Source organism: Apiospora marii, assembly GCF_038362585.1.
Source record: "Apiospora marii strain CBS 49790 chromosome Unknown utg000004l_segment0_segment1, whole genome shotgun sequence".
In the NCBI taxonomy this organism is placed as follows: Eukaryota; Fungi; Ascomycota; class Sordariomycetes; order Amphisphaeriales; family Apiosporaceae; genus Apiospora; species Apiospora marii.
The window spans coordinates 2,146,653-2,164,510 of NW_027117376.1; the positions used below are offsets into that span (position 1 = coordinate 2,146,653).

At 49.8% G+C, this 17,858-nt stretch overlaps 6 protein-coding genes across 6 annotated transcripts; 1 reads left to right on the forward strand and 5 right to left on the reverse strand.

Annotated features, from left to right (window-relative positions):
* Positions 1-28: 28 nt before the first annotated feature.
* Positions 29-907, reverse strand: PG985_007626 (uncharacterized protein; the record flags this gene model as incomplete). The annotated part of the gene is made up of 1 exon (XM_066827394.1): positions 29-907. The coding sequence occupies one exon, from the start codon at positions 905-907 to the stop codon at positions 29-31; it is 879 nt and encodes a 292-aa protein (XP_066685069.1).
* Positions 908-1,536: 629 nt separating this feature from the next.
* PG985_007627 (uncharacterized protein) lies at positions 1,537-2,778 on the reverse strand (the record flags this gene model as incomplete). Its single annotated transcript, XM_066827395.1, has 5 exons — positions 1,537-1,605; positions 1,677-1,918; positions 1,995-2,525; positions 2,603-2,647; positions 2,712-2,778. The coding sequence occupies 5 exons, from the start codon at positions 2,776-2,778 to the stop codon at positions 1,537-1,539; spliced, it is 954 nt and encodes a 317-aa protein (XP_066685070.1).
* Positions 2,779-3,724: 946 nt separating this feature from the next.
* On the reverse strand, positions 3,725-5,252 carry PG985_007628 (uncharacterized protein; the record flags this gene model as incomplete). Its single annotated transcript, XM_066827396.1, has 6 exons — positions 3,725-4,104; positions 4,166-4,254; positions 4,310-4,521; positions 4,598-4,756; positions 4,826-4,939; positions 5,079-5,252. Coding segments are annotated over 6 exons (1,128 nt in total), but the record flags the coding sequence as incomplete, so codon positions are not given.
* A 2,350-nt stretch (positions 5,253-7,602) lies between these two features.
* On the forward strand, positions 7,603-8,533 carry PG985_007629 (uncharacterized protein; the record flags this gene model as incomplete). Its single annotated transcript, XM_066827397.1, has 3 exons — positions 7,603-7,630; positions 7,694-7,716; positions 7,808-8,533. 3 exons carry the CDS (start codon positions 7,603-7,605, stop codon positions 8,531-8,533), a joined length of 777 nt encoding a protein of 258 aa, XP_066685072.1.
* A 2,363-nt stretch (positions 8,534-10,896) lies between these two features.
* On the reverse strand, positions 10,897-15,701 carry PG985_007630 (uncharacterized protein; the record flags this gene model as incomplete). The annotated part of the gene is made up of 6 exons (XM_066827398.1): positions 10,897-12,480; positions 12,912-13,161; positions 13,250-13,355; positions 13,949-13,971; positions 14,071-14,846; positions 15,069-15,701. 6 exons carry the CDS (start codon positions 15,699-15,701, stop codon positions 10,897-10,899), a joined length of 3,372 nt encoding a protein of 1,123 aa, XP_066685073.1.
* Positions 15,702-16,446: 745 nt separating this feature from the next.
* On the reverse strand, positions 16,447-17,802 carry PG985_007631 (uncharacterized protein; the record flags this gene model as incomplete). Its single annotated transcript, XM_066827399.1, has 1 exon — positions 16,447-17,802. One exon carries the CDS (start codon positions 17,800-17,802, stop codon positions 16,447-16,449), a length of 1,356 nt encoding a protein of 451 aa, XP_066685074.1.
* Positions 17,803-17,858: the final 56 nt, after the last annotated feature.

A 17,858-nucleotide genomic window follows, 5' to 3' on the forward strand; every position in this document is an offset into this window, starting at 1 on the left:
AAGCTACTCCAGCATAAACCAAATGCCCTCACCAATCATCCGGCTGGACCCAGTCCTCCTTGGTGAGATGCACCATCGTCCGGAGGGCCGGGAACCCCGCAAAGTCGGCCCGCGTCAGCTTCTTCTCGTACTCGGCGCCGTCCCCGTGATCGTACTCCTGGCGCCCCGGGCGCGAGTAGTCCAGCTCGACCTCCCGGAGCGTGTTCGGGGAGTGCGCCAGCAAGCGCCGCACGAGCTGCCGGGGCGTGACCTCGCGGCCGGCCGTCGCGCTCGGCAGGGTCCACTGGACGGACTGGTAGGTGAAGCGCGCGAGGCCCGACGACGGGCAGCACCCCAGCAGGCCGCCGACGGTCTCGTCGTTGAAGTAGCTGTCGCGCACCTCGAGGGCCGTGAGGCCGGGGGGCATGCGCCGCCGCGCGGCGTCGACGTAGTCCTCGTCGGCCATGTGCGCGAAGCCCGGGCACGCGCGGAGGCGCAGCGTGGTCAGGGCGGGGGTCAGGGCCAGCAGGGGCGCCAGGCGGGTCAGGTCGGTGACGCCGCCTTCCCAGTGGCCCGGAAATTCGATCGTCAGGTCTTGGACGCGCCAGAACGGCTCGATGACGCCGCTCGCGTGCAGCTTCTCCAGGAGCTCGAAGGGCCGTGTGTGGTTCGGTCCCGTCTCGACGCTCAGCGCTGTGAGGTTGGGCAGCAGCGGGATGGCCAGCAAGAGGAGCCCTGGCAAGCCGGCCGGTCTAGTATCGGGCTCCAGCTCGGCAAAGTTAAAAGGAAATAGGCACGTGTCGACGCCGATATGCCCCGCCAACCGCTTGTAGGTCGCTGCGACCTCAGCCTTGTCCGCCAGGAGGTCCTTCCCGCCCTTGATAATGAAGGATAGACAGTCTCCCTCAAGATGAGCTCTTTGGTGCATCCCGCGAGGCGGGGGCTCTCCATGACGGAGCGGAGGTACATGAGGAACCACTTGCGCTCGAGTCTCCAGCCCATGTGGTAGCACTTGAACCGGGCGGCCTGCGCCATCTCGGCAATGCCCTTGGAGACCCGGCACAGCGCCATCAGCGCCCTGCACACGTGACACCCCCTTTTGGCAGTGCTGGCAGCCCCTGAGCTGGTGATACTAGCAGAGGCGTTCAATGGCAGATTGCAGAGTGGACGAATACTGTAATAAGTGATGTTATCATGAACCATCTGGTGGGAAACGTGCTCACAGAACTGTCGTGAAAGTTCAGAAGAGATTACTTTTGAATCAACTTCACCATCGAATTGAACCTTTTTGAGGCGGCAAAAGGACAACGAACGATATCTGGCTGGGAATGGCTGGGACTACGTCTATGTGCCTGAGGTTCTGGAGACGTGGGACCGCCCTAAAACAAGGCGCGGAAGCGGAACTGCTTGCTGCACGTTCCAGCCAGCCAGCTCTGCATATTTAACAGATCGCCCTTGCAGATGCAATAGAACCTCATCCTCGCCACCGGTGAAATGCCGGCCTAGACATTCGCCAATGATGCCTCGCCCGCAAGCCGGGCCATGGCTGCGTATCCTTCAAGCCTTGGCCTCCCCGTTCTCGTAGTCATCTGCTTTCACTCTTGGCTTATTTGTCCAGTTGTCGCCCTAAAACGTATCAGCACATGTTAGTCACCTCTCGAGTGAGGTGTGTTGTAGAGCACAACGAGCCAACTTACGTCGCCGAGGGCGCTTTGACAGGCCAGAAGTTCCTCGTACAGCGTTTCGCCCAACCAGTCTCCCTTGACTCTCGTCAACGACTTCTCGACCTCGTACGTCTTTGAGCCGGTGACGTAGAGCGCCTCCCCGTTGATGTCGCTCGACATCGCGTAGAGGAAGGTGTCGGCCACGTCTTCGGGCTCGTTGCTGGGCAGCCCATTGGCTTCGTACATGGCGATGATGCTGGCCACCATCTTCGTGCCTGGCCAGACGTCAGCTTGGCATTCACATCCACATCCACATGACTATATGCGCTCGGAGGTTTTGGGGAGGCTTACGAGTCGAGTTGGGCAACACCACATTGATGCGGATACCCTCGCTCGCGAGGAGATGGTCCTTGGTGCTCCGGAACAGGCCCATGATGCCCTGCTTGGTGGCGCTGTACTGGAACAGGCCGGGGAACTCGCCCAGGGACGCAATCGAGCCCACGAGGAGGATGGACGCGTCCTTCTGGGCGCCGTCGCCGTCCTTGCCGTGATGGACAAGGCTCTTGCGGAGGAAATGCACCGCGACGCGCGTGAAGAAGACGGACCCCTTGAGGTTGACGTCCAAGATCAGCGTCGGCGGGGGCTCCTCAATGGCGGCATCGTCGTCGCCCGTGGCGAACAGCTTGCTCGCCTCCACCACGGCCGCGTTGGAGACGGCGTAGTCGATGCGGCCGTGCAGCTGCCAGGCCTGCTTGAAGAGGTGCAGGACCGAGGCGTAGTCGGTCACGTCGGTCCGTACAAAGGTCACGTGGGGACTGGAAGCATCGGCAGGGAGTTTGTCCGGGTCCTGGATGTCGCCAAAAACGATTTTGGCGCCAAGGTCTGGAATCGACGGTTAGCTCGCTCGCGCGGCAAGTCAAGTGCCTCTCGCTGTTAGGAGGTCTGAGGATTGGACTTACTAGCGAGCTTGGTGACCAGAGCGGCACCGATGCCAGTGGTTGCACCTGCAACGGGCGAAAGAGGATCAGCTGGTTGGTCTTGGCAAGTATAGGCACGTATCAATCTCACCGGTGATGACGACCACGTTGCCCTTCAAGGCCGAGAAGGCTTCTTTGTCAATTCGAACGAGCGACATTGTCGGGGATCGTAGGCGTGAGGATAGCAATACAGAACTGCCACCTTCAGAAAATCTGGGATTTCCATTATATTTTTGCCTATTATTAAACTGCCAGAAGCCACGGCGTTGGGGTGTTACCCCTCAGACGTTCGGTTACATCCAGCGACGCTCATTGCCGGGTTTGGACTGCATGTGATGGGATACTCTGGGGGGGCCAACGGATCGGGACGAAGTGGAGGGTGTCCCCCGCAATTTACGTGATGGATGTAGAAACTACGATGGATGGCGCAGAGTGTGCTATGAATTCGGCAGTGGTTATTGATCCGATTTGCTACCCACGTAGCACCAAAGAGATTCGTTGCATGTTAAAAAGGGGCGAGTGGGTCGTTGGATATGAAGTCAAAGCCGATGTCGTAGCTAACGCTGTATGCTATCTCAATACCATCGGCCCCTTGGAATACAAGCGGCAAGAATATGAAAAGGTGTACCCACGCCGATTGGACTATAAAATAGTGTTTGTGGCAAAGTCATAGGATACCCTAATTGATATAAGCTGTCAAAACGCATCTTGGCGAACTTTAACGAAGGGGAGGTTTGGCGCCATCAAAGGGAAACCGCCCGTATCCTCGGATATCAGAAGGGAACACCTGAGTCTATACCCAATTGACTTCATCGGCTAACGATGGAGAACGATTGCCGGCGTCGGTTTCGAGTAGGACGGAGAGACCCACCGCATCGACCTTTTCTACAAGTATTCGCAGCGCGGTTAGCACTGCTGTGTCGATATGGATTTCAGTGAAGGGGTTTATTATGGCTTTCGAACCTTACTTTGACACGTTCTGTTGTTATTCGACAGCGGTGCCCCCACCCCCCTTTGCCCCCCTTTCCCCCTTCCCCCGACCTAGCCCCAGAATAAGCATTTGGTTTCTCATCTGGGGTAATCCACGTTCGGCGTTCCTCTTACCACGTCGAGGCCTCTTGTAACCTTGATGCCAGCCTGGCCTCGATTCCCATTCTCGTCATCGCCCCCAACCGAGCCGCTATTTTGGCTCGACACCACTGTATCGAACTCATGGGACATGTGCACCCACTTTCCCGGGCTCTCCTGGAGCTCCACTTCCGATTCGCCGCGATTTCCGTGAGGCGTTGTAGGCCCGCTCGGCCGTCTGGATTTGCGGGGCGAGCTGTCTCTACTGGCAACCGGAATGACGGAGCGGATACGGCGTATGACCGAATCGGGCACTCGGATGCCGGCGACCAGTGGACCGTAGCACGGCAGACATGCCGCCAGAATGGAGCAATGGGCTTCGATGATGAGGAAACAGAACTGTGTAGATTGACCAGCTTTGGATACTTAGTAAACCAACCCCAACCAACGTGTGCGATATGAGGGATGAGGGCTCACCAATATTGCCCCCATAATCAATTACTTCACCAAGCGCCCTATGCATGAGGACCAACCGAACAATAGCCGCAGCACAGCAGCTACCCTCGCTGTTAGAGCCTAATATTTGCCAATTTTCGTTTCGTACGGCAGTGGGTTACTCACAATATCCCAAGCCAGAAGATGAAGGCGACAGCAACCTTCTTCCTTGTCGCCAAGCGCAGCTTAGAAATGACCGGAAGGGGAAGGGACAGCACGAGGAAGTCGAGGGCGATGCTTGTCCCGACATTGGCGATTGCAACGGCTTCCACGTCGTATCGCCACCTTCCCACTCCAGTGTACACCTTGGAGATAGGGTCACCGCCAAAGAGCACCAGCTTTGAAAAGAGACAACGTCATGAGATCATGTCTCTTGGAAGACCGGATGAGCGGGAGGGCTGAAGAACGACTTACAAGCAAGAACAGAATCCCCCACATGCCACACAAGGCAATCACCACCCATGACACGACCTGAAAGTACCTCTTGACAAAGATGCGCTTATAGAAGAAGAGAATGGCAATTTTGACGGTGGACAAGGCGACCTGGCTAAACCAGCTAGCAATCCATATGCACTAAATGATCCCGTAGTGAGTCAACTGAACATCGGTCAAGTCGTGCAGCAGCGAATCCTGGATACGCACTAGAAGTGACTGAACGGCACCTGTCGTAGCCGGGTCAATGCCGGCCTTGTACCGATTGATACCGGCAGTGGCAGAGAAGACCCAGACCGTGATGCTCATGCCCAGCGAAGACAGCTAGTTATTGTCAGGCCAAGGGTGAGATTACGTAGCCAGGGAGGCATGCAGGAAGTCGGATGATGTAATCAACGGCAGTGTGAGGATCGGATGTTGGGCGGGACCGGGCCGTTTTGCTTCCGCAGGGCTACCAACATACCCATGAAACTGACAAGCACCAATCATCAGGCCCAAGATCCGCGTGCGTGGAGCGCCGGACCCTGTAGCGAAAGTATAACGATACAAGTGAGATTATCGGGAAGATGGCGGATACGACGACCAGCCTGGTCGTGACCAACGCCGGCAGTACGATATCTTGGCTCGAATTCGACATGATGATCCAAATGGGAGAATGTGATGTGATGTGTGATATGTTGCTGTGGATTATGACTAATATGACACACGATCGCCCTGTGCGAACGGCCGTGCGGCGCGACTTGATGACTCGAAGCGTTTTGAAAATAATGGCTTCGAGAAAGAATGGTGAAAGGTTAGACCAACAGCCGCTTAGGGGAAAGAAAGAGGGCAGCAGTTATGTATTTGTGAGCTTGGGGTAACCCCGAGTCTGCACTTGCTTGGGTAGCAGGTCTTTGGTTGGACGGCGCAGTTCAAAACATCTGCATGTAAGCTTCATCAAAACCAGGGCCACGTGGGGTACGTACCATGTCAGTTGCCATAACGGCCCCCAATGACCAATATGAAATATTGCCAAGCCTCAGCTATATTTAGCCGGGGCCCCTGAAAGGATTTCAAATTTGGCTCCTTAGTTTGTCACAGTCAACCGTCACCCGAGATTATCAAGTCTTGTGAAGAGATCCAGCTCGAATAAGATGGGCCTTCTGGTCCAAGGAGATCATGCTAAAAGGATTAAAGAAAGTAGGTTGTGCACGTATCCTCTTTTCTTTAATATTCACCCGTCTTCCGGTCGGTCCCATCACGTGTACTATTACTGCACTGATTAGGGGGTATGTGGCTAACCTTGGGCATGGGTGATTTGATCTAGTCCGAGAATCGCCCATGGAGGCTGGCCCGCGGCGACAAAGACATCATCCTCCTCTCCTCGGGCTTCATCCCCGAGCTCAATCGGCTGCCAGGAAGCGTCGCCAACTCCCGCAAGCACCACGCCGACAACGTCACCTCGGGCCCAACGGGAACCGACGTCGTCCGCCCACCCCGAACACCATGTCAGAGTCCTCCTGGGTCGCGTCAGTCCCGCCCTGCCCGAAATATTCCAGCCCACGGCCGGGCTGATACCAAGCTGGTCGAAACGCTGGTACAGCATACACAAGACGGCAAGATAGGGGTGTAATGCTCTATATGAAAAGACATGCCTTACTGAACAGGCGCCACAGTGTTCTCGACCGCATGTGTCATGCGTATATTTCCGGAGTTCCTACAACCATTGCTTGTCTGGCTTCTGCCCTTCAAGTGGAGGTTAACGCGGTCGTGGAGATCTCTCGAGCACGAGCTGGTACCCGACATCAAACGCCGACAGCAAGACCTGGCCGGCCACAGCCGTCCTTCGACCCCAGATCTCGTCTCGTGGATGGTATACGACGGGAGGACGACAATTGACAAGGACCCCTACATGCTTCGCCAGCTGGCTGGATCGGTGGGTGTCGGCGGCACCTACAGCACCGCCAGCTCTGTCACGGCCGTCCTGTTTGACCTGATAGAGCACCCCCTGTGTTGGAGTTACCATTTACGACTCACGGCAACTTCAAAGTATATACAATGCAGGCCCGCATGCATCCGGAATCACAGTACATAAAACACCTTGCTTCACGCAAGTACTTACTTCCGCAACTTTGATTGGATACCACATGCCCCCCTTGGTTGGAAACCGTCGAAGGGGCTTAGGATGGCTGATTACGTGGACTGCCTCACCGAGTCTTAGGAGGTGTATTATGCATGAGCGACAGCAGCTGATGATGATATATAAGGAACTAGTGATGCAGTACAACCCACAAGCCTCCCACCCCCGACTCAGCCTTATCCGTAGATCTTTTGGCCGGAAGGCCTGTCTGCACCTACATCAACGAACATCGCCAACTGCGCACTCTCTACACGAGTGCCAACGGACCAGTCCCACCTAATACCTAAAGGGCACGTCGGCGCCCATTTACCCAAATTGGAAGGCCGAGAGCTTGCGTCTATGCGCTTGACCGTGTAGGTAATCAGAGGAAGGGTTGCGGGGAAAATGCAATGTTCATCTTCATCAACCGGGGCGTTCGAATGTGGCCAGCTTTCTCGAGCAAGGCGGTGTCATTTCAGAAGGATCGGATCGCGTGGCACGCCACTGCAATGCAACCACATATGTTACCGTAAGGCTGGCGGTTAGTCAATAGTTCCGTCCCGGAAGCCTCGGATCTGGTCGCCGTCAGCAAGCCCGAGAAAAGCCTCCTTGCATATGTAAAATGCACATCGTCCAAATAGAACCCCTCAATGGTGGGGGCGGTGTAGAGCCAGACCTGTCATATAGCCATGCGTTGGCCGTCGGCTGCTCACCAACCAGAATAGTACCCAAGTAAGGGGTGGGAGGCAGTGGCTTCTAGGTGCGGGGTCCTTTTCTCGACACGTATATCAGTTTCCAAAGCTGCCGCTGCAAACTCTGGGCGTCCTTCACAGCTTACCGTTGCCTTCCACCGCCACCTTAAGCATCCTGGAAAGCCTCTGCAAAGAACATGCAACCCATTCGCGTGTGGATTACTCGTAAGTGAATCGCTTTGGTACACGTTAGCACTGAGTTCTTACGACTAACTCGGCGACTGCTAGCTCCGGGTCCCAACCCATGGAAGGTAAATCCAATCAAAAGAGCCCAGAAGCTCTAGATGCTTAGAGATCACCACGGCTGATTTGGACTTCACTGACCTCCTATCCCCTTAACAGGTCATCTTCGTCATGGAAGAACTCGGGATCCCGTATGAAGTCAAATCCATCAAGTTCGACGACGTCAAGAAGAAGCCCCTAATCGACGTCAACCCCAACGGCCGCGTCCCCGCCATCGAGGACCCCAACACGGGCCTGACCCTCTGGGAGTCGGGCGCCATCCTCACCTACCTGGTCGAGCAGTACGATACCCAACACGCCCTGACCTACACCGCCCTCGCCGACCGGCACCACCTGAACCAGTGGCTGCACTTCCAGATGAGCGGCCAGGGCCCCTACTACGGCGCCGCCGCCTGGTTCGTCAACCTGCACCCCGAAAAGGTGCCCACCGCCATCGACCGCTACACGAAGCAGGCGCGCCGCGTCCTCGACGTGCTCGAGGGCTGGCTGGAGGATAGAGATTGGCTGGTGGGCGACAAGATGACGTACGCCGACATGGCCTGGGCGCCCTGGAACGACCGGGTCGACACGGTGCTCGGGGTGCCGGGGCCGGACAAGTTCGACGGGTTCCCCCGCGTCCGGGCCTGGCACGAGCGCATGACGGCGCGGCCGGCTTGGAAGCGGAGCATGGAGCTTCGGGACTGGCTGATGGATGAGCAGGGGTTGCAGTGGAACGGGATACCTAAGGGTATTGAGTCGTTTTCTGAGTACGAGGCTTTGATCAAGGCGGGGCAGGATACTGGTGTTAAGATCAACCCCCCCCCCCCCTGCGCACCACCCCTGTAACGTACTAGCCAATTTTTAATATCGAACTATAATAATACTACGATAAAATAAATTATAATAAATTAACGAATATATTAATAAAATTACTTTTTTTATATAATAATTTTAATATAATTTTTTACCTCGTTTTTATTTTTATTATTTAATTTTATTATAATTAATTTTTATTTTATAAGTTTTAATTTTATTAACGCCTTCTTTCCTTTTTAAATACTTTCTTTAATTCGTATTATATTTAATAATTTAATAAATTCGATATTTAACGCCGGAATAATTATATAACGTTTAATAATCCTTTTTTAATTTAAAGTGGTATTTAATTATTTATTTAATTACTTTATAATATTAATATAAATAACGTTTTTATTAAAAGCTTTAATTAACTTTTAAAATAATAACCTTATAATTAATTAAATAAAAAATTAATTAATATTTATTAAATTTTTTATAATAAATTTAATATTCTTAACACTTTTTGAAATATTAAATACGATTTTAATAACTTTAAATAATAAATTAATAAATATAATAACTTTCGAAGTAATAAAAATAACTTCCTTTTTTATAAAAAGGTATTATCGATAAAGCCGGCTATTTTAAGGTTTAAATCGATCGTAAAAGAAAATTTTAATTATTTATTAATTAAATTTAATATTAACCTCGATAAAAATTACTATTTTAACGTTATTTTAAATTTATATAAATTCTTTATAATTTAAAATTATTATAACCCTTTTATAATAAATTTATTTTATATATTCTTAAAATTTCCGCTTTAAAATATAAAAAAAACCGAGATTAAAAAGTTAAAATATTTAAAAAATATAAATTAAGAGATAATTAATTTAAATTTTATTTATTAAATATTTTTATATAAATTCCTTAATAATAATATTTATAATTATCGATAATAAAGTAACGTTATTAATTAAAGTTATTAAACTTAATCTTTAAAAAATATATATTTTTAAGCTATTTTAATATAATAAGATTATTAATTTATTTATTAAAATTAATTATAAACCTTTAATTATTAATTTTAAAGTTAAATTTATCCTTAAATTATTATTATTAAACCGACTTCTTTATGAATATTATTAATAAAAGGATAACCTGTTTAAAATTATTAATATATTTAATTATAATTATTTAATTTAATTTATTAAAATCTTTTATAAATATTTTTTTTAAATCGGCCGAGCCTATTATTAATAAATTATTTCCGAACCCTATAACGGTACCTATTTTATTAATATTATAAATATATTTTAAAAGTATATTTCTAATATTTTTTAAATTAAATTAGTTAAAAAAAAAAAGCTTAAATTTTCCGGCGACGTACTATTAATATATTATATATTAATTTATAAATTTTTAATATATTAAACTTTTAAGTTTTATTTAATAAACTTAATATATTATTTAATATTAAAAATATATTATAAACTAATTACTTTTAAAATTTATTATATGTAAAATTAAAATCGGTTTATTAAGAATATAAACCTTAATTTAATTTATATAATTACTTAATTAATTAAATAACTTTTTTAAATTTTTAATAAGATTTAAAAGAATTAATTCCTCTCTTTTATAATCGATATATTTAAAAAGTAACGTTTAAAAAATTAATATATAATATAATAAGCTCGGGTTAATCCATAAAATATATTACTAATAAAGACTTATTTAATAATAAATTTTTTATATAATTAACGGTTAATAAATATATTATTAAAAAGTAGAAAAAAAAACAATTAAAATAATATAAAAATAATATTAATATAATAAAATTAAAAAGAAATATATAAAAAAAAATTAATAATTTATTTAAAACGTATCGCGTAACCGGTACGTTATAAAGGTAGTGCGTAAAGGGGGGGTTAATCTTAAAGGGTAAAGCTCGTCTAAAATAAATATACCTTTAATATTACGTATAGGGTTATATATAACAGCTTAATAAGGGAGGCGTACTAAGGTATACCAAATAAACCTTAAATTAAATTTATAATATTAAGCTTAAATAAAAAGTTAGTATATTATATAAATAATTCATATACCACACCTTAACCTTAGGCCAGCTTCCAAGCCATTGCCGCCGACTTAGATCGCTTAGGCGTCTGGTAGCGGCTTATAAGCCAAGTTGATTATAAAAATACTTATTACATACCCCGTCATTTGATTGTGTAGAGTTCGCCAGATAGACTGTTGCATCCTGCAACAGTCTTGCTGTGATCCAAATCAGGTATCCTATCTGTAGGGGTAATATGAATAGTGTGATCGAAATCACGCCACGTGCCCAAGTGTTTTTTAAGAGCCGCAACTCCTATCACTCTCTAAATTAAGCATCTAAATTGGTACATTTATTCAATCGTGACATCCGTTATCATAGCGTTGGCGAATAAATCGCTGTGTTCCCCATCGTCCGTGAAAGAAATCCCAAGACGTATGAAGTGTTCTGGGTTTTTTGGTGAAGGGCCCAGCACCAGGGCATAGGAACTCAATGCGCTCTTGCCATGTGTCTGTCTTCCTGCTCCGATATGAAGGCACCATAAACGCGCTAAACCGTGAGTTCTGTTTGAAGAACTCTGTTGTCCATCTTGATCCACGCTCTGCCCTGCCGTTCTAGCAAGATTGCCTTCTGCTGAGTCGTTACCAGCTTGTGGCTTAATCCACAAGTGGCAATCAGGCATAAACAAAGACACGCATTCAGATTGATCAGAATCAGTCCATATGAAAAGGGTCCTCGTACTGCGCGGTAGTCTTGTAAACGCCTTGACCAGCGGTCCACAAAGAGTAACGAACCCCTCTTCAACCTGTCCAAAGGCATTCGTGCCAGATAAAAGGCATTCTGCACGTAGAGGATGGGAGTGATGTACCCTTATCGAGGTTTTCTCGCGATAGAAAGACTGTCCTTGGATGGAACACCAACTCCAGGTAGGCGCAAGGCCGGACGATAATGAAGGCTCTGCGTCGATATGTAAGGTCCAACACAGACCATTGATAAGATCTCCTTTCCAAAACCCAGCCAAAAAGGTATCTTGGAGTTTTTTCTGGAATACCTGCGTCACTGCGGATAGAGCAGGTAATTTGTCCGATGCTACAGTTAGCAGTCGGCCTGAATAGCGGCTGACAACGGTGTTGTACCAAATCTGATAAACCTCGGATTTTCCCGTCTCAGATATGTCTAGATTTTGCAATGAGAACTCATGGATACCGTTGTCGCACCACTCGCTCTCTCCACATTCGCAATGCCAAAACGATTCGCATTCCCAGTGTAGCTCTCTCTTATTGAAAGAAAGATACCGGCGCGCGAGAAGCCGCTCTTGGTACGCCCAGCCTCGTTCCTCGAGAGTCTCGTCTGACATGTTGTAATCACTATAGTGTCGGAACTTTGGTCTGGCATATAATCCTGGTGATTCCAAGCTTGGGGGGGTGATGCATTCAACGAATAGCCCTTTTCTAATGCCTAGAAATCCCTCATGAGCTCCAGATGCGGAGTTGGCTGCAATAACGATCGTTGCGTTCCGGTATATCACAGCCATGCAGGCAGATTGATCCTCCCAATCTTCTCTGCTGTCTTGCAGGATGCACAATGAGTCTATCCAGATATTGAACAGTCCCATCTCCAGGCAGACCTTGATTGCGTCCTGGAATGTTTTCGGCAAGAAGCGCCATGGAATATTCTGCCCAAAGCGATCCAAGTTATCGGTTGTAAGACAGAGAAAGTTGAGTTTCCCCCAGCAATGGCTAAGCGCTGCGTAACGTCCTTGGAGACAGGAGTCGGTCACTAGTCGGATCTCCGGTTGAGCCGCTCCCTTCGAGATGGCGAGGAATCTCTTAGGCAGATTTGATTCAGAAGAAAGTTTGCACAGCTTGTGATTTGCCTCACAATCCTGGAGCCAAAGCCTGGCCAGATTGAAGCAATCCAAGGATGAAGAATCTTGCTGGATATGTCGAAGCGTACTAGCATTTTGCAACGACAGTGTGTTGTTAAAACTTGGTATACCAGCTTTTATGAGATTGTAATAGATTAGCAAGTCGACTTTCCATGCTTAATAAATTAAAGAGAGCATTTGTAAAACTCCCACAATATCGTAAATAGGATTGACCAGGTTGTGTTTTATGAAGAAGGGAAGGGAGGGAGGAAAGTTGAACTCATACATGTTGGAGCGTAAAGGGAAAGATGGAGACTATCTATATAGTCTGTGCCATCTAATGTAATCCTGAAAGGCTGGAATGGGCCCCAATAACAGCTAATGCCCAGAATATTTTCACCAGACCTCTCCCTATTTGCAATTTCAATGACCTTCGGGAGGAGCGGCCCGCAAAATTGGCAATTGCAAAACCAATCTTCAAACGTAACTCTCGTCTCTACGCCAGGATGAGGGCTGATTTGGATGGCCCGCAAATTCGTGCACGGGAAATCGACACCAAAGTGGTGCCTAAGCTGATAACGTATATCGGAGTCTTCGTCGTCGGAGTTTTCTTCTTCTGTGGTGGTTTCGTCGCAACTTTCACCGTGTATCGAACCATCTTCAGACAGCTCCTGTCTTTCTTTTGAATCATGGGATGCAAATTCTTGCTGTGTCCCAGCCATTGCGGCGTACAGCAGCGTGAAGTGCGACCTGTGCCAGAAGTCCCAGAAGTAGTAGTTGATAGAGCGCCGCGGATAAAGATAAAGCCCGAGAATTGAATCAAGGCCTAGTAATATACCTGATGGGTGATGGTCGTAGAGAAGTGAGAGAGTATATGGAAAGAGTGAGGAGAAGATGAAGCGCTGCAGAGAGAGTGAAGTCCTGCTTTAAAGCGGGGTTGCGCCCTAGACCATGAGTAGGTAGACGGCCTGAGGCAAGTAACGACATCTGTCATTTGGAGGTGCTCCTACGGAGTACGCCATCCGGCAATCATTTCCCAGGTGGGAGGCACTCGAGCTTCAAGCAGCGCCCTGGGTGGCCGCAAAGTATCATTGTGATGTGGTCATAGCTCTTTGCATATCGACTCCCAATGACAGATCGATCCTCCACTGGTACCCATCAAAGACCAGCTATAATTCAAGGGCAATCCTTCATCTGTCAAAGAGAACAGTCTTTCTACATTCGGTACCTGAGGATACACATTAACTCAAAATCTCTGTCTTATTACGCTGCTTCACTGTGTGGAGACCCAAAAGAAAGGGGGAATTCATTCTCACAGCCCCGGCGTGGCCTACCGCAGGCTGCACTGGATTGGGCACCAAAAACATCTTTCCGCGAAAATTGGATCTAGTGCTACCCTGATTCAACGTCAAGTACTGGAAGAACGCACTTCGGAGGAGAAAAATCAAATATACAATAACCTACGGGTATAAGGGACCGCTATGTAGAATATGTACGTTATCTAATGCAGATCTGACTTCCTTTCTTACAGCCTTACTCAGCACTGCGACCGCCATAGTCCTGCGATAAGCGTTCTATAACCCATAAAATATATTCAACGACTCAAACAAGTCCGCCGTCGTATTCCCTATATCATACTCATCCTGTCCCCCGACATACCCCGTCCCACCACCTCCCGTATTCCCTTGGTCCCCCGCAGCCCCTCCGCTAGGACCTGCTTCGTTATTGTCATCGCCATCGTCACCGCCATCCTCCTCCATCCCCTCCATCCCCTCCCCTCCTTCTTCCCCCTCATTTTCCTCCCCCTCCCGCCAGGGATCAAACTCGTCCCACTGGTCCTCAAAGTCGAACAGGAACGGCGCCTCAGGGTCGTAGTCAGCGTCGAAGACGAGCCGCTGCACGAGGTCGCGGATAGCCGCGTCCGAGTTGATGGGATTGGTCGACCTCCGGATCTCCGCGAGCCCGGCCTCGACCAGATCGAGCGCCGCGTAGAGATCCGGCAGCTGCTTGGGCAGGGTCGCGCAGAAGAAGGCGATGGTGTCGCGCAGGAGGCGGTGGATGGTGGTGTCGAGGAGCAGCCCCTCCTCGGCCGCGGTGCGGATCCGGCACTCGTCGTAGACGGCGTTCGCGGCCACGTCCCAGCGGACCCAGCCGCCCTGGTCCTGCGCGTAGGGCCGCAGCAGGTCCGTCAGGATGTAAGCGACGCCCGCCAGGTTGGCCGCGACGCCGGCCTGGGGACCGAAGCGGGAGTCGGCCGGGTCCACCTCCTCGCCGCGCCCGAAGTCGATGAGCTTCAGGAGCGGGACGAGCTCTTGCTCCCCGTCGCCCGGAACTAGGTCGGCTACCAGCACGTTGAGGCCCTTCATCGAGTACTGCGAGAGCGTGCTGGGCGCCGGTTTTTCGTCCTCGTAGTCTGGGAGGGTCTCTCGCGTGGTCTGTGTCGTGTTTTTGAACTGGTCCCGATAGGCCATGGCGATCAAGGCTCGGATCACTGTTTGTTTTGGGGAACGTGGTTTCGTCAGTTGTTGTCGTAAAGGATTCGCCTCGGCAGGCGAGGCGAAGTCGGCAAAAAAAAAAAAAAAAAAAAAAAAAAAGGAAGAAGAAAAAAAGAAGAAGAAAAAAGGCAAAAGCTTACAGCAGTACGCAAAGTGCCATACCATCCGGTCGGGTATCCGACGACCGGCGTCCCGGAACCGGTGCTTCAGCTGGCTCAGCGTGCCGTGCTCCATGTATTCCATGACAATCACCGGCCGCCTCAGCACCTCGCCCGCCGCCGCCCCGCCCCCACTTTGCTGGTCCCCGCCGCCGCGCCACAGCTGGCGAGAGTCCGGGTCGACTTGGATGATGTGCTCGGCGTTGACGAACTGCTCGAGCCAGAACATCTCGTTGCCGAGGTCGGCGTCGTTATTGGTGGACGCGTCGTCCGCCGTGTCGAGCGCGTACTTGACCACGACGCTCTTCTGCAGCCGCATACCGCCGTCCTCCTCCTCTTCGAACTTGTCGAACAGCATGGTGCCGCCGTGGTTGCCGGTGGCGATGTTCCTCCGGAACCGGAGGCCCGCGTTGGCGAAGTAGGTCCGCACGTCGTTCACCCGGTCCTCTGGTATCGTGCTGCCGGCATCCGTCGACCTCTTGGACGACTTCCTGGACGACCCGGGGGTCGAGGGGTTGGGGTCGTTCATGCCGGAACTGTTGTACGGGCTTAGGTCCACATTTGGGTCGTCGGGTGGACTGTCGACGCTCATAGGGTCGGGGTCGTCCGGGTTCATCTGTGACCTCCATAGCGACATGGTGCTATACTCTAATATGTCCACCTAGCTGTGTTCCATCAACACTAAGAGTTCAGACGGATCTCATGCGCGACTGTCAGGCTTCCAGTCAAAAGAGCTAGGACAAACACGTCATCTATGGTTAAAGCTATAGTCGACGCTGCTCGGATGAGATCGGAGGAAAATGTTTAAAATCACCACCAAATCTTGAACAAATTGCGCTGCCTCGGAATGCGTGGAAAGCTGTGAAGTGTGGCCCTGTCTTTGTTGTCATAGACTGTCTGGGTGCGCCAGTCTTTGTTGGCCCGCTGCTTGCATAATAGTAGACATTGTGAACAAAGGGATTCAATTCCTACCATGTATTGTGGGAATAATGGCCCGAATTGGTAGGATGGTGTTAGTCAGCGGGGAAGGTTAACGGTAACGTATAGATCTCGGAAAAGGAGATAGAAAAAAAAAAAAAAAAAGTGACCGCAGAGGGAGTTGAAGCCTCTTGCCTTTAAGCATATAACTAACAATACTACCGCTAGGCTACACCGGCCCGGTCAAGGGATTAAGGATTAATATATTATAGATATTTGTTTCTCCTGGGTATTTGTGTGGCCCATTTAGAACGTGCTTAGAGTTTGGTGTTTCTGTGGTTTCCTGCCTCTTACATGATGACAGAAGTGGAGAGAGGTTTGAAGTCTATTCCAATCAGATGTAGGGGCCACATGCCATACCACACATCTATAGATGGTAACCAGTCTGAGTCAAGGAACCACGGCTAGTCAACTGAACAGCCATAGGCAGCAATGACTTCGAATCCCTTGCATGGGATGATGAGAAACTTCTCGAACGGGATCATCTTCTTTGGCGGCGAAACGGCCCAGCACTGCGTATATTCATCGTAGGCCAACGTTTTAGCTGCCTCCTTGCCGACACTTGGATGCCACTGGGGCAAATCGGTGGCCTTGGACTGCCATAACTCTAGCGAAGCCGAGACGGGCAGCTTCGCCAGGATGGGAAAGTCGGCGCAGAAGCCGTGCATCGCCAACGAGTACATGCCGTAGAAGACGTAGACGGCCATGACTGTGCGACGAATACTCTCGCTAACTAGCCAGGCGTGCCATTCATCGTCGTATCCTGTGGATGAGGAGCGGCGACTTTCAACTTTATTTTCGTGGATGTTGTCTCCGGCCTGCGATCGTTTCAATAGCTGCAGCGCCCACGTGGTCATCAGGAAGTGTTGCTGCTCGACAACGACCCGTTGTTCAAGCCCGCCGCCGAACAATCGCATCATTTGGTACAACAAGAAAGCTTGCAGCCGCGCCAGTTCTTCGATTAGGGTCAATCCTTGACTCCTGTTTCCGTTGTCGCTGTCACTGCCAACGCCATCGCCATTGCAGGAATCTCGCTGTGAAGGGGCCTTCTTCAGCAACTCTGAAACCTCGGCATCCACGACTCTGAATAGTGTTCGGCGATTATCATCATTCAGCAAGGCAAACATGGCCGAGACGCCAAGCGCGGCCCGGATCGCCGCCGGCATCGAGTCGCGGTACAGATCCCTATGTAAGAAGAGTGTCTCCCCACGTGTGGCCAGGTCGCTCGGGCAGCGTTTGAGCTGGTCGATGACCCACTGCCAGCTCTCCGTGCTGCCCTCGACGCGCTGCAGCTCTCCGAGGCCTCCCAGATAGTCTGGAATGCTGAAAAGTGGTAGCGTCACTGTGGGTGCGCTTGGTGGCGAAGACGTGCTGGTGGGAACATATTGCCAATTGGCGAAGAAGTTGTTTGGCGAAGTCGCGTTGTTGCTTGACTGTCTGTTGACGGGAAGAAGGGAGGCACATTGATCACCTCCAAGAGGGTCAAAAAAGACGAAATCATTATCGGGTGCGGGAAGGATCACATTGGCGGAGTTTCCAATCTCCGTCAAAGATTGGGTATCACCCCTGATGTCTGTATCTGTGGTATCCACGGGCGTGGAGATTGTCAAGTCGCCAGACCGACTGACGGCGGCGGTGGGCGAGTAAGCGAAATGGCAGGTCTTCTTGGTCCTGCGACAAGTCCCGCATATGGGGTAGTCGCGATCACACTTCCGACGGCCGTGGTAGCACGCATCGCAAGACTTGCGCCGCAGAGACATGGCGGCGATAATTCAGGTGTGGATATTGGTTGGCCAGTGGAGGGAGTACATGCAGG